At 37.0% G+C, this 14,567-nt stretch overlaps 4 protein-coding genes across 6 annotated transcripts; all 4 read right to left on the reverse strand.

Moving 5' to 3' along the window:
* Positions 1 to 2,599: 2,599 nt before the first annotated feature.
* On the reverse strand, positions 2,600 to 8,086 carry LOC117133396. 2 transcript variants are annotated; one of them, XM_033289525.1, is made up of 4 exons: positions 6,801 to 8,086; positions 6,582 to 6,719; positions 6,400 to 6,489; positions 2,600 to 4,852 (listed from the first exon to the last, which is right to left on the reverse strand). In XM_033289525.1, the coding sequence occupies exons 1-3, from the start codon at positions 6,993 to 6,995 to the stop codon at positions 6,409 to 6,411; spliced, it is 414 nt and encodes a 137-aa protein (XP_033145416.1). In that variant the 5' UTR covers positions 6,996 to 8,086; the 3' UTR covers positions 2,600 to 4,852; positions 6,400 to 6,408. The 2 variants fall into 2 exon arrangements, with proteins under 2 accessions (XP_033145416.1, XP_033145417.1); XM_033289526.1 differs by having other exon boundaries at positions 2,741 to 6,489; positions 6,801 to 6,995; positions 7,402 to 8,086.
* Positions 2,792 to 4,048, reverse strand: LOC117133353. Its single transcript, XM_033289365.1, has 2 exons — positions 3,454 to 4,048; positions 2,792 to 3,003 (listed from the first exon to the last, which is right to left on the reverse strand). Exons 1-2 carry the CDS (start codon positions 4,046 to 4,048, stop codon positions 2,792 to 2,794), a joined length of 807 nt encoding a protein of 268 aa, XP_033145256.1.
* LOC103864423 (glutathione S-transferase T3-like) lies at positions 5,041 to 5,826 on the reverse strand. Its single transcript, XM_009142173.2, has one exon. It carries the CDS (start codon positions 5,824 to 5,826, stop codon positions 5,041 to 5,043), a length of 786 nt encoding a protein of 261 aa, XP_009140421.2.
* A 637-nt stretch (positions 8,087 to 8,723) lies between the features above and the next one.
* Positions 8,724 to 13,677, reverse strand: LOC103864286 (acetyl-coenzyme A synthetase, chloroplastic/glyoxysomal). Of its 2 annotated transcripts, XM_033289470.1 has the most exons (20): positions 13,426 to 13,545; positions 13,330 to 13,356; positions 13,121 to 13,173; positions 12,580 to 12,937; positions 12,354 to 12,509; positions 12,152 to 12,274; positions 11,918 to 12,086; positions 11,696 to 11,778; positions 11,505 to 11,606; positions 11,349 to 11,437; positions 11,164 to 11,254; positions 10,830 to 10,943; positions 10,587 to 10,663; positions 10,416 to 10,494; positions 10,267 to 10,335; positions 9,994 to 10,169; positions 9,816 to 9,872; positions 9,662 to 9,752; positions 9,246 to 9,344; positions 8,724 to 9,137 (listed from the first exon to the last, which is right to left on the reverse strand). In XM_033289470.1, exons 1-20 carry the CDS (start codon positions 13,492 to 13,494, stop codon positions 8,952 to 8,954), a joined length of 2,268 nt encoding a protein of 755 aa, XP_033145361.1. In that variant the 5' UTR covers positions 13,495 to 13,545; the 3' UTR covers positions 8,724 to 8,951. The 2 variants fall into 2 exon arrangements, with proteins under 2 accessions (XP_033145361.1, XP_009140297.1); XM_009142049.3 differs by lacking the exon at positions 13,330 to 13,356 and having other exon boundaries at positions 13,426 to 13,677.
* Between the last annotated feature and the right edge of the window lie 890 nt (positions 13,678 to 14,567).

Raw genomic sequence — 14,567 nt, forward strand, 5'->3', positions numbered from 1 at the left:
TACCAACATGAGGATACGAAATTTCTTTCGATTTCTCCTTGCTAGTATCGCGTTACGGATGATTAATTAGTTGCTCAACTGTCTGTATACTGAAAATGCAAGTGGAGCTCGTAGATGTCAATGGTCTTCCGTGACTAACTAGGCGACAAAGTCACTGATGTTGGAGGTATTAGTCGTTACTACATAAGGCATGCGGAGTGGTGGGTTACCATGTGGATGCAAGAGATGCTGAGATGGAGAAGGATAAACTGAGGGTTTATGTCTTGACGTAGTCGTTGAAGTAGTTTCTGAGACAGTGTGCGTCAGAGAGTGAACCAGGAGGCATGCAGAGTGGTAGACCATGTGGACGCAAGATGCTGAGCTGGCGTAGGATAAACTTGAGGAGCAAGTTTATACTGTGGAGAAAAGGCAAGAGATAAATTTGGGGAGCAAATTTATGCCTTGAGGAATAAATACATTTCAAGAAAAGGAAAGTGTACTTATTGATATGGAAGTTGTCCATATTCATGTTGCCTTGGAGACTAGGGTTTCAGGAACGTGGAGATCACTATAAAAGAGTTATGGAGTCGTCTGTATTCCATAAGACACTGGCTATTATTATAGAGGAAGGGTGAAAATCCCTTAGGGGTGTTCTTGGGTCGTGTTGAAGCAGATGCTGAAGTACTGACGGGAAAGAAACATGTTTGGGTAGATTAGGAATCTGTCAGTAACGTGTGTTAGGGTGTTAACACTGACGTGTAAAAGCTGATAAGCAAGTCTTGTAATAGATTGTTTAGGCGATTTCTAATAAAGCATAGTTGGTTAGTTGTATCTATTTTGTCTCTTGATTTATCTTCTGCATTACTATATTGTGGTGTCATCTTTGCACTAACATATACTCTTTGTTTCATTTAAGTTTCTTTTTGGTTACCACAAAATGATAACTAATTTGATATTCATGTATAGAAGATATGATTTCTATTATTTGGTAACTTGATTAAAACATATATACCCAATATCAAACTGTTATAAAGTATGTTAAGAAAGTAGACAATAACTTTAGATACACTTAAAAAAAAAAACTTTAGATACACTTTACGTGTTAGGTTGGCGGCTTGCATGCTTCCCGCATTAGCTTAGGCTTAGCAATCTCTCATGCGTATTCTCATTATACCCATAATATAATCAATGTTAACTGGCCGAAAGTGCAAAAACTTAAGGACCATAAAAGAAAACAGTTGCCTAAAACATAGAAGGATTACATTATAAACGTTGGTCTTATATTCTTATGGAGGCGTGATTGAGGTGTCTTGGATCCCGTTTATGATGAGTATAATCGCCCATAATGGGGATGATTCCAAATAACATATTTATTCACATTCATGTACTCGAGTAATGGAGCTAGCTGACTCCGTAATGCGTGACGATCCCAAGATAAAAACATGTTAGGCTATGGATTCGAGTGAGAGACTGCTTGGAAATTTGGAATCGAGGGTACTCATGGGAAATCCAGTTGTTCTCCGAATCAAGTAATTTACACCAGTGCCACAATGAGACACATGTAAAGCTTAATTATCCGCTATGCATTAGTATTATTTCATAAGAAAATTATGTATAAGTTTCTAAACAAAATTAATAACAAACTCAGTCCTTTGTTTTTCGTTTCTTCAAGTTTCATTTCTTGTTAGTTTTTTAATTAGAAAAGTTAATTTGATGGTCGGAGAGAGCCATAATAGAAGGGATAACAATAAAATCATATATCCGATCAAAAAAAAACAATAAAATCATATAGTGATTGTAGAATACAAGTGTTTTGAATAATCATACAATATACAGTTATACACACATTACAATTTACACATTTAGTTACAATCAATACGTCTTCCAAAAATAAAAATTTCAATCAATACCCAAAAAGGATTTTTTTTTTTTACGTCAAAAAACCATTATATTACTCAAATTTGAAGTGGTCAATATTAATCAGTTTATGAAATCATTTATTAGTTAGTATATTACGTTGGGTTTAGTTTGGGAGCATTCTCGAAATGAGAAGGCGTAGGTTGGAACCAGTCTTTGCGTTAGTCTTAGAGAGGGATTACATCTGTCATCAAGGCCCATCAAATACCGAGTTCGGCCTAGTATCAACAAACAACTCGTCCCAAATAATTATATTAATTTATAGTTTTTTTCTATTATATCCCCTGTTCGAAAACGCGACTGAGGCGGCCGAAAAGTCGCCGGAAAAACGTGGTGCGGCCTCCAACCGTGGCGATTTGACCATAGGCGCTTATTTAATCGAAAAAGTTTTAGAACTCATCAAAACTGTCGATTTGGAATCCAAGATTGATTATTCTTTAGCAAATTAGTTATATATTGATTAAAACATATAAGATTAGTAAGAAAAACAATAGAAATCGCAAAAAAAAAAAGAGAGGCGGCTGTAAGAGCATGTACATCAATGAACCCCCTCTTGGGGTTCATAAGTATTGTATATTAATTTAATGGTGGGGCCTGAATAGTGATGAACCCGGATCAATGCTGCTTCTCCATCAATGAACTTGAGAGTGGGTTTATAAGAATAAAATAATATTTTTTATTTGACAAAAAAAGTTAATTTTTTTTTTGAAAAGTGAATATTTAATATAATGAGAATTGTATTCAATATAATGGAAATAAATTTGGTTTTTAAATTTTGAAAAGTGAATATTCAATATAATGGAATAAAGTTAGGTTTTATTCAATTCATAAAAAATTTATAATATTTCTTAAAAGTTTTTATTCAATACATTGAGAATTCATGAACATACAAAGATTATTCATCATGATTACCATATTTTTCCCAAACATTTTCAACTAAATCAGCTTTCAAACGCTCATGTAAATGTGGATCCCGAATTTGATTGCGAATGGTAAGCATAGGGACATTGACACTTTCTCTACTTTTCACCTTTGAACTTCGACTAGACTCTCCTGACTCGAACTCAGATGTATCAATTTGAATGTATCCGTGTCGTTCGTCCTCCACTATCATATTGTGCAATATGACACAAGTTCTCATTATCTTTCATATCTTCTCCTTGTCCCATAGTAGAGCTGGGTTTTTAACAATTGCAAACCTCGATTGCAATACTCCAAAAGCCCGTTCGACATCTTTTCTGGTGGATTCTTGACGTTCAGCAAATAACTCTGCTTTAGGACCTTGAGGGAGTTTGATGGATTGGATAAATGTTGCCCAATTAGGATAAATTCAGTCGGTAAGATAGTAGGCCATACGATAAGTGTGGTTGTTGACCTTGAACTTAACTTTAGGTGCTCGACCTTGTAAAATGTCATCAAAAACTGGTGACCGATCAAGAACATTGATATCGTTGAGGGTACCTGGTAATCCGAAAAATGAGTGCCATATCCAAAGATCTTGTGATGCCACAGCTTCTAAGACATTTGCCGGCTTTCCTGAACCACGTGTGTACTGACCTTTCCAAGCCGTTGGGCAGTTTTTCCACTCCCAATGCATACAATCGATGCTGCCTATCATACCCGGAAACCCGCGTGCCTCTCCAGCGTCAAGTAGTCTTTGAAGATCTTCTGGTGTAGGTCTTCTTAGATACTCACCTCCAAACAATAGTATTATCGCATCCGTGAAATTTTCCAAACATAAAAGTGCAGTGCTTGCCGCAAGTCGGAGATATTCGTCATTCGCATCTCCGGCTTTGCCATATGCCAACATTCGTATTGCTGAAGTGCATTTTTGAAGTGCAGATAGGCCGCACCTTCCGTGACCATTTCTTCGTTGCTGAAAGTATGGAACTTCATTATTTAGGCGTTCGACAATGCGAAGGAACAAAGGTTTGTTCATTCGAAAACGCCGCCTAAACATTTCTGGTGGGTATGTTGGATTTTCACTAAAATAGTCGTGCCATAGTTGATTGTGTCCTTGTTCCCGATCTCTTTCGATATACACTCGTCTCTTCGGGTCGTTGGCAATAACGGAGTCGATGAAATCATCAATTTGTTCGTCGACCATTTCTTCAAATACTTCATATACTTCATCATTTGAGGAGCTTGACATTTTTCCCTTATTTAAAAAAAAACAAATAATAAAATTATCAATTTTATTATCTGCCTAGTATAAAATAAAAAAATGAATTAATCCAAACTAACATTTTTAAAATGTTAAAATAAACTGTGTGTAGCGAAATTATCAATTATATAATTAAGTAAGTTTTAAACAATACCAAACTCTAGTTCATATAAAATTTTACAATTTTAAAATCAAAATATCCAAACTAAAATTTTATCAAATTATACAAAACTCTAGATCATATATATCAGACGTTGGTTTGTGTGTGCTTGTGATAATTATCAAATTATACAAAACTCTAAATCATATATATCAAAACAAAAGTGAAATGCTCTTGTGAAAGAGTAAATTATGTAATAAATATGATACGGATGGTGAAATACAAGTGCGAAACAAAATTGAAATATACCCGATTACTCTTTGGAAATGAAATACAAGAGGAAATGTTCAAATGCTCTTGTGTGCTTAGTTTGTAATAGATCAAGTGCGAAACAGAAGTTGTGTTTTTGGTTAGTAATGAAATATATATGATGATACAGAGAAACAATGAGAAGAAGTTGAGTTCTCATTTAGAAACATACATGAAGAGAGCATATTAATATATGCTTGTTTGTTACATAACCCGTGACATGAAAGTAGTGTAGAAACAAAGTACAACCCGTGAATTCAGAACATAGTAGCAGTGTACAAACTAACAAAATAGTACACTGCATCCGTAGAGAAAAAGCAACAACAGCCAAGCAACATCAGACATAGCAACCCCTGATCCAGACATGATGACAATCCCGTGACCTGCAAAACAAAAACCAAACTACAAAGTTTAAAACTCTTTCTCTTCACGCAAGTTAATAATAAGAAACAAAGATTCTACCAAGTTACAAACTTAATAACTAAACATATTGAGGCAAGTAAATAATGAAAAAACAGAGATTCTACTAAGCAACAAAGTTAGGAAATGAAAAAAACAGTAGTTAACCAATTCAATCTAGCAGTTCAGAAACGAGTTTGTTTTTGAGACTGATTTCGTTTGGAGATAGATCAGTGTCATTTTTGGCAAGGAGACGATCAAGGAGTTTCTGCTGGGATATTTTCTTTCTCGCAGCCAGGATGCTCTCTATTTGATCGAAAGCAGCTTCATTCCCGTGCCGCTTGCGCTTGCTTGCTTTCGCAGCCTTTACACCCGCCGGTCTAACCTCCTCCTCAGGCATCACCTCTTCATTCTCCTTCCTTTTCTCCTTCCCGCCATCTCTGGACTTGGAGTATGACTTCCATTTCTGATCATATCTCAGTTCCCTCCAACAGTGTTCCATGGTGAACTTCGCATGGTAATCATTAAAGAAGATGTCATGGGCAGCCTTCATGACATCATTCTCATTTTGACCACTAGATTGCTCCTTCAAAGCCGCCTCATAACTCCCCACAAACTTGCACACCTGCTCGTTCACCCTTCCCCACCTCTGCTTACACTGACTCCACTCTCTAGCAACTGAGCCAGTAAGCTGAGCGCTTGAATTGAAGTAGAGCTCAATTCTCTTCCAAAAGGATCCTCCTTTCTGCTCGTTACTGACAATAGCATCCTTGCTCGTGTTCAGCCACCCACTGATGAGCACTAGGTCTTCTTTTGTTGACCACTTTCTCTTTAGGACCGGTTTCACTATCCCGGGAGAGTTGCCTACTGCCTCAGCAAAGTCGCAGTCCATTGCTGGACTGCTCTGCGAAGCTAAGAGCGAAGTAAACCCGGGAGAGTTTATGGTAAAGGGATCCATTTTTGTTATGGTTTAGGTTGATGTAATAAGTTAATGGGGTTTGGCTACTCTATTTAAACTAGTTTAAGCGACCACAAGAGAGAAAAATTAAACTCTAGCTGCAAAACATTCAATATAAAAGCCACTATAGAACAACTACTTCACAGAGAGCAGTCATTACACATCAAATCAACCACTTAATACAATCAACTACTCAACACAATTAGAGCAACCAACCAACCAACACAGAGTTAATTACACTGTACTTTTCGTTGTAACTTATTAATACAATCAGAGTAACCAACCAACTCAGACTACTAGTTCAGTTCAGTTTAGTGGAACGAAAAAATTCATACATTCAGAAGAACCAACCAACTCAGACTACTAGTTACAATCAGAGGAACCAAAAAATATTTAACTAGTTCTACTTATTAATTCACGCAAACATTTAGCTAGTTCTACTTATTATTTCACGCAAACATCTAACTAGTTCTACTTATTAATTCACGCAAACATTTAGCAAGTTCTACTTATTAATTCACGCAAACATTTAACTAGTTGTACTTATTAATTCACGCAAATATTCATACGTACCTCTGATTATCAGTCGAAACAGACCTTCTCCAGGGTACCCACCTCGACAGTGAGATAATCAACCTGCTCAGACAGGGTTGAAACCTGTTCCTGGACATGGAAACAACAATGATGCTGTGTTTTAACTTATTGACTCAACAAGTATAATGTAACAAATAACTACAGAAAGGAAATACACTTACCTCCAGGTCCTCAATCCGTTTATTGAGTTTCCACACCCCCTTCATAACCTCCTCTGCCTCATCCAGACGCGTGCTCAGCGTTTTGATCTCCTCCTGGACAGCAACCACCCAAGGATGACGGTAATGCAACCCATCATCCTTATTCACAACAGAAAATAAATATTAGAGAGAGTTCAAGTTACATAAATTATAAGAACATGATTGCAGATTGACACTGACCTCATAGTTTACGCATGTGAAGAAACACTTTCCAGGAAGACTGTCGTAGTCTTCCTTCCCCCGAACCTCGTCAATGATTCTCCCGCCGCAAGCACACTTTCTTGGAACCCCGTACTGTGAATCCGCGACAAACCCTAACATGTCGCAGTGATCCTTTTGCTTCTTTGAATGTCGTCTTTCTTCTGCGGGATCCATCTGCAAGAGGAAGAGAAACAGTTAACTAAGATAAACACAAATCTCTATTTCAATTGACATACAAACGACCCCTATATCAAACCAGAATGACGCTTTACTACCCTAACAAAGAAACCCCCAAAACGATTTCAGATCGCAGACTGTATTGAACCCTAAGAAAGAAAACCCTAACAAAGAAACCCCCAAATCGATTTATTATTGCAGACTGTATTGAACCCTAAGAAAGAAAACCCTAACAAAGAAACCCCCAAATCGATTTCAGATCGCAGACTCTATTGAACCCTAAGAAAGAAAACCCTAACAAAGAAACCCCCAAATAGATTTCACATCGCAGACTCTATTGAACCCTAAACAAGAAAACCCTAAATCGATACAATGAGACGAAGCCACCAACTCGAAAACGGACCTCAGCTCGATGAGATTTCACTACGTCGTCGATTTGATGGACAATTGTGCTCTGGATCGGCGTCGCTACAAGAATCGTCGGCGTCGCTACAAGAATCGCCTCTCGAGTCGCAAACCCTAGCTTTTTTGGAGAGAGGAGGAAATGAGGAGATTCACGCGTTTCTTCTTCATTCCCCGTCGACAACGCGCGTCTCACCAGCCAATAACTCTTCTCCACGTGGCTTGAACTCGTTTCATGCGGGCTCTCTCCAACGGCCCGGTTCAGCGATAAAGATCCATTTTTTATTTTCTTTTGGATTAAAAATCCTATGACTCTCAGCCCATGACCCGCCTATGAACCTTCAATGGACTTGCTCTAACTTGTTCTGAAAATCGCAGATGTGAGGAAGAAGATAAGGTTATTTCTGTAATTTCAATTTCATATAACCTAAAAACTGATTAAATAGATCAAAAACGCACTAGGGGTTTCAAACCTGCGATGGGTGACACTTAACAAAGGTCGCTGACCACTACACCATGCGCCAATATTGTCAATAATTCACATATTTAATATATAAACCGATAAAAACGCATATAAGTACATTAAATTACTCCCCGATTAATTCCCGTATAATCTCCGATTAATTGATTCGGCACTAGGCCCTGCTCGAACGCACGCGTTACGTCTAGCATATTTTCGAACAGGGATTATATCTAAATTACGACAATTTAAACCCACTTATTTATAAGAAAATATATGCAGAATTCCATGTTTTCATATATGAATGACTGAAAGATGCTTACATAGTATAGTATAGTTGTATCATCTATGTTTTGGTAAAACATATTTTTATATATCTATGTTTTGGTAAAACATACTTTTATATTCAAAAAGACTGGTAAATAATAATAATAATAATAATAATAATAATAATAATAATAATAATAATAATAAATAAGGTAAAATGATGGTTTAATTGTTCTTTTATGGTACGAAGAAACAAAAACAAATGTAATATGGCGAAACTGATCATAAGTAACCATATTATCTATTAGCTATTTAAAAATAATAATAATTAAACATTTAAAATCACATTACAATATAAATAACACTTTTAGGAAATAAAAATAATAATTTGAAAATAATCTACTTGATTATTTTAGAATCTTATTTTTATCTACTAATAAAATTTTATCATTTAATTTTAAATGGTACACTATATTCATTATAATATGGCAAGGCTCTAAAAGTGTTATTTATATTGTAATGTGATTTTAAATGTTTAATTTTTTTTTTAAATAGCTAATAGATAATATTTTAGAATGATAACTTAGGGAATATTGTTTATAACATGATACCTAATCAAATAATCCTTAAGCCAAATTCATTACATAAAAATTCATTTATTCAAAAACACAACGAAATTGTCTGCTCGCTTTATTCTTCACAAAAAACCTGAATCTTGTCTCAGTTATTTTTTCTTCAACATCCCCTCTGTAATAAAAATAGATGTAGAAAACTCACTGCACATGTTTAATGGTTACATTCACGGAGAGAGAAAAGGAGATGATTCACACATCGGCAAGTGCAATAAGCTGATCAACAACACTAGGATCTGCGAGTGTGCTAATATCTCCAAGCTCTTCTAATTGCCTTGAAGCGATCTTTCTCAGGATTCTCCTCATTATCTTTCCACTTCTTGTCTTTGGCAACCCTGGTGCCCAATGTATTCTGTCCGGTGCTGCAAATGCCCCAATCTGTAACATTGATCACCAAAACTCTCATTACATAAATCATCAAAGTTTGCAAATTAAAATTAGTAATTGACACCATATCAAAGTGGCATCCCCTAAAGCTTTCACTACCTGGTTTCGGACCATGAGTACAAGGCTTTTCCGAAGCTCTTCGCTGTAAGGAACACCCTCTACAAGAGTGACAAACGCATAGATACCCTGACCTTTCACCTGATACAAAACAAGAGCCAACCGAAAGTGATTTCTACTTCTATTTTCACAATGGTAAGGGAATAACAACGTTGGATGAAGAACCAAATCAAATCCAAGAACAAAGAAGCAACCTTATGTTGTGTAATTAAGAACCAGGAAACTCTCCATGCTTTGAAAAGGCCAATAAAACTAGTTCCAATCACTAGACATACTAAAAAAACATCGTACGCTTTTCTGTTTATATACTCGATGACTAAGACAGGCTGATGTAGTAGCATTACTTATGAATTCTTATCAGTGTCACACCTTACATATGCATACTCTAGTCTACATACCTCATGTTCTACACCTACAACAGCTGCCTCTGCACATTGGGGATGTGAAGCCAGAGCAGATTCCACTTCAGCAGTTCCAATGCGGTGGCCACTGTGCATTAATCCAAACGTAAGTCTAAATTTGGAAACTCGTTCTAATAATTTGATGTCCTACCTGACGTTGATAACATCATCGACCCTCCCTGTAAGCCAGTAGTAACCATCCTTGTCTCTGGAACATAAAATCAATACGTAAACATGCCACTATCTATGTGACAGTTGAAAGATAACACACTAACTGCAAATTTGTTTTTGTTTTTTTTAAAGAAACTAATTAGATTAGATTGTCCTACCTGCTGCAACCATCACCACTAAAATAGTATCCAGCAAAAGGTTTGAAGTATGTGGTTTCATATCTTTCATGATCCCCAAACAAAGTTCGAAACGCCCCGGGCCATGATCCTTTCACACAAAGATAACCACTGCACTCGCCTTCGATTTCATTGCCTTTTTCATCAACTACGACAGGCTGCAGCAGAGATACACACAGTGAGATTAGAGTGAAGTCCTCCAAAGACAAAATATCTAAAGGACAATGCAGCATACTAAGTCTATAAATCACAAACCTGTACACCAAAGAAAGGGAAAGTAGCTGAACCAGGCTTCTGCGGCCAAGCACCTGGCAACGGGGTTATCTGCCATGCAATTTGATGCACATGAGACAATATGCAAGAGGTATCAAGAGACATAATGAGCGAAAGAGAAGAGAGTCCACCATGAAGCCACCAGTTTCAGTTTGCCACCACGTATCGGAAATGGGGCACCTTGAATCACCAACTAGATTGAAGAACCATCTACATGACAGAGCGTTGGTAAACCATTGAATAAACTTCCCCATTCAATTGATCGCATGAATGAAAGATTAAAAAACATTTAGAGTTCCAACCTCCATGCACTCGGATTGATGGGCTCACCCACACTTCCAAGGACTCGTAGCGATTTGCGAGAATGATTTGTCACAAACTATAACAATCAAAATAAGTTGGAAACGGAAAAAAGTTAATAAATGCTTTAGATATCTAAAACAATCTAAATGCTTTAGACAGATCAATACTTCTTTAGCGTTTGAAGCATCAATACAATGCTGATTAACTTTTAATCACAACCGAAAGATTGCATAAATCTTTACCTTATCATCATCGCGCATGAGAGACCTCACCAACGTTGGAGCAGTGTAAAATATGGAAACCTTGAATTTGTCAACAATTTCCCAACAGCGTCCAGAGTCAGGGTAGTTTGGAGTCTGTTTCAAAAAAAAAAACAGATGATAATATCACAACCATCAGTTCAATCCAAATGACAGAGATGAAAAATGTAACTCATTTGGCACACATTCATAAGCTTAAATGCTGATAGCTATTGTTATGGCAATGGAACCTAGAATTGAATTTTTTGACAAGACATTAATTGATAGAAAATAATGTCAAGTCTCTAAGCATCTACATTTATCCAAATGGATTTACCCCTTCAAAGACAACAACAGTGGCTCCATTGAGCATCGGTCCATAGGTAACATAGCTATGGCCAGTAATCCAACCACAATCTGCTGTACACCTAATGTGAGAGAAGCAAAAGAGATTAGCCACTCTATTGCATATATTTTACCAAACAGTTTGAACAGTCAATGAAATTGTGTTTTTTTGCATACCAGTATACATCTGTTGATTTGTAGTCAAATGCATATTTGAATGTTGTAGCAGTGTAGACCATATACCCTCCAGTTGTGTGTAGGACACCCTTCAAAAGGACTCATATTAAAGAGAGAAAACTAAAATAATACAAGTCAAAATTCACAAAAATTTACCTTTGGCTTGCCGGTGCTTCCACTGGTGTAGAGTAGAAATAATGGATCTTCCGCATCAACCCATTCCACCTCACACGATGTTGGATATTTAGGAACAACATCCTAAAGAGAGTTACCATCACCCAAAAGCAGATTTTGAGAAAAGGAAAGGAATACATTTTGGGCAATTATTAAACAGCTCTGCAATTTACCTGCCACCACACATCTCTTCCATTCTGCCATTTTGTATCTTCCCTTGTTGTCGCCGATGAGTTGTCATAGGTCAAGCATACGTCTGGTTGCAGAGAAACAAGAGACACAACAGTAACGCTTATGAACCCATCAAACCATATATTTTCTCTGTTGTGCGCTCAAAGATCGAACTAATAATACATGTTAAAGAGACGTGAAACCCAAAGGGAGATTGGACTAACCTACAGAGACTCCATCTTTAGAGGAGATGTCAAGAGCAGCATCAACAATAGCTTTAAGATTAATGGTCTTAGGGCCTCTTTTAACAGCATTGCAAGTCAGTATTAGTTTTGGCTTGCAATCAATGATTCTTTGGGCAAGCGAGTCAGCAGAAAATCCAGCAAAAACGACCTGTGGGTAGTAGAATCAAATTAGTTTCTTTATGTAGACAAATGCAAAAAAAATCATAGGTTTACCGAATGAACAGCTCCGATGCGTGCACAAGCAAGCATAGCTATAGGAAGTTCCATTAACATTGGTAAGTAAATTACGACGGCATCTCCCTTCTTCACTCCAACATCTTTCAAGTAATTAGCAAGCTGCAGTAGGAGGACGACAAGGCATGTAAAGAGGAGTCTAGAGGTGGTAGGAGAGCAGCAGGAACACGAGTGGTTATACCTGGCAAACTTGTTGAAGCAACTGAGAATAAGTCAAGGAAGCATCTACATCACGTTCATTCCCTTCCCAGAACATAGCTGTTTTATCACCCAAACCAGCCTCAACATTTCTGTCTAAGCAGTTGTAGCAGATGTTGGTGATTCCCCCCTTGAACCACTGGTTGGTACATCCATGATCTCTCAGATATGTCAACCATTTTAACAAGACAAGAAAAAAAAAAACAAACCTCAATGTGAATAGGACCCTTCCTGACATCGAGATTCTCGGAAACCACTCGGTCACCCCATTTCTGCTTCCAGAAAAACTCAGACGCAATGTCAGACCAGAACCCTGCAGGGTCCTCCATCGACCTCTTGTGCATCTCCATGTACTGTTGAGGGGAGGAAACAAGAGCCTGGGAGGAGAACTCCTTGCTGGGGAAGACGAGATCATTCTCCTCAGAGGCAATGGATTCACCTAAGACCACAGCGTTTAACTGAGAGATCTTGCCGGCACCTGAGGGTAGCAAGGACATGGACTCCACATGCCTTAGGTGATTGGATGACATTGTCTTACACCGGAGAAGTTTGTCCAACGGAGATGATCTGCCACACCCTTACAAGTCAGATGTCATTTGAATAAAATTTAAAACAAAACCACAAATGTCTTTTTGACTTATTTATCAAAACTGCCTAAACCCCAAACCCAATCATCATCATCATCATCATAACCATATTCATCAATCATTCTATCATTATTGTCATCATTGGATCAGATTATTCATTCACCTTTGAGAAGCCGGAAGAATCCGAGATCCAAGTGATCCGCTTGTTTTCAGATCCTGAAGAAACAAAAACAGATCAAAGGCGAATATTCTTTTTTGATTACAATCAGATCATAAGAAGAAGAAAAGATTGAAACTTTCGTAAACCCAAAACATATCATTATGACAAAAGATCACATCTTTAACTCCAATGATCCCTAAGATTCGACTTACAGGTCGAGAACGAAGAGAGGAAATTTTTTGAAAAATTGTAAGAAGGGGCGAGTGATTGATTAAAAATAGATGTTTAGCGTAAATAAGTCAACTCACCGATGAGCCTGAGCAGGAGACAACGGCGAGAAGCGGAGAAGAAGAAGACGAAGAACAGCCTATTTTCATTTTTGCTTTATTAAGGGATTTTATTCTCTCTTTCTCTCTCTTCTGTTTTTCTAATTTTTTAAAAAAAATATTAAATTGTTCTAACAATAATAATTCGTAACGTGCCCACCTACTTATATATCCACTGTGTACTGAGCTGTCACATGTGACATGTCCTGAGAAAAAAAATCTATGTTGTTCAGGGTGCCATACCTATTTATATTGTACATCAGTATTGCAAAATCTCCCCACCCCCAAGAAGCTTAGATTCTTATCTTATCTAATTTACATTTGTTTATCTTATCTTGTTAAGATTTATACAATTTTCGTTTCCAGAAATTACATGCATTCATATAGTAAAAATCAATTTGCATACTCTATTACAATTTGACAAATCAAAACATTTTAGAACATGTATGTTTTTGCTTCGATCTATCCCATGAAAGTTCTTGTTGATGGTGTATCCAAGTTCATTTATATAAATAAATAAGTATTTCTCTCATAACGAGAAATTACGAATCAAAGAGATCCTGAAGGCATATATAATCATCAAAAAGGTGTTAAATTCGGAAGCGGCTTTGAGATATCACAGTTCATGTAAGAAAAACAAAGCAAGTGAGAAAAGAAAACACAATAACGGAGGCGCATACGAGGAAATCGATCTTTCCGGAATCATCCGAAAATCTATCGAAAAAGTCCTAGATCGATCTATGCATCTTATACAAAAACTGGAAATCGAAAAAGGATGAAGACTTGCAAAGATCAGAACCCATAGAGAAGATGAATGATTGGGATCAGGGTTCTCAGTAGGCTTGGGCATTTGGGTAGTCAGATTGGTTCTCGTCGGATCCGGATCCTTCGGATCTTATATACTAGGATCCATCCAATAGAGTAATTAGAATTTGTTGGGTTTAAGTTGATTCGGGTCCAGTTGTTTAGAAACGTTAATATCAATTATTTTTTGTTTCTAAAAGTTTCGGGTCGGCTTCGGGTAGTTAAGACCCGAAAAATACCCAAAATCCAAAAAAAAATTATAAACCCGAAAAGATATCTGAAAATATTCAAATATCCAAAAATACTAGAAATTTCATCCA

Source organism: Brassica rapa, chromosome A04, assembly GCF_000309985.2.
Source record: "Brassica rapa cultivar Chiifu-401-42 chromosome A04, CAAS_Brap_v3.01, whole genome shotgun sequence".
NCBI classification, from domain to species: domain Eukaryota; kingdom Viridiplantae; phylum Streptophyta; class Magnoliopsida; order Brassicales; family Brassicaceae; genus Brassica; species Brassica rapa.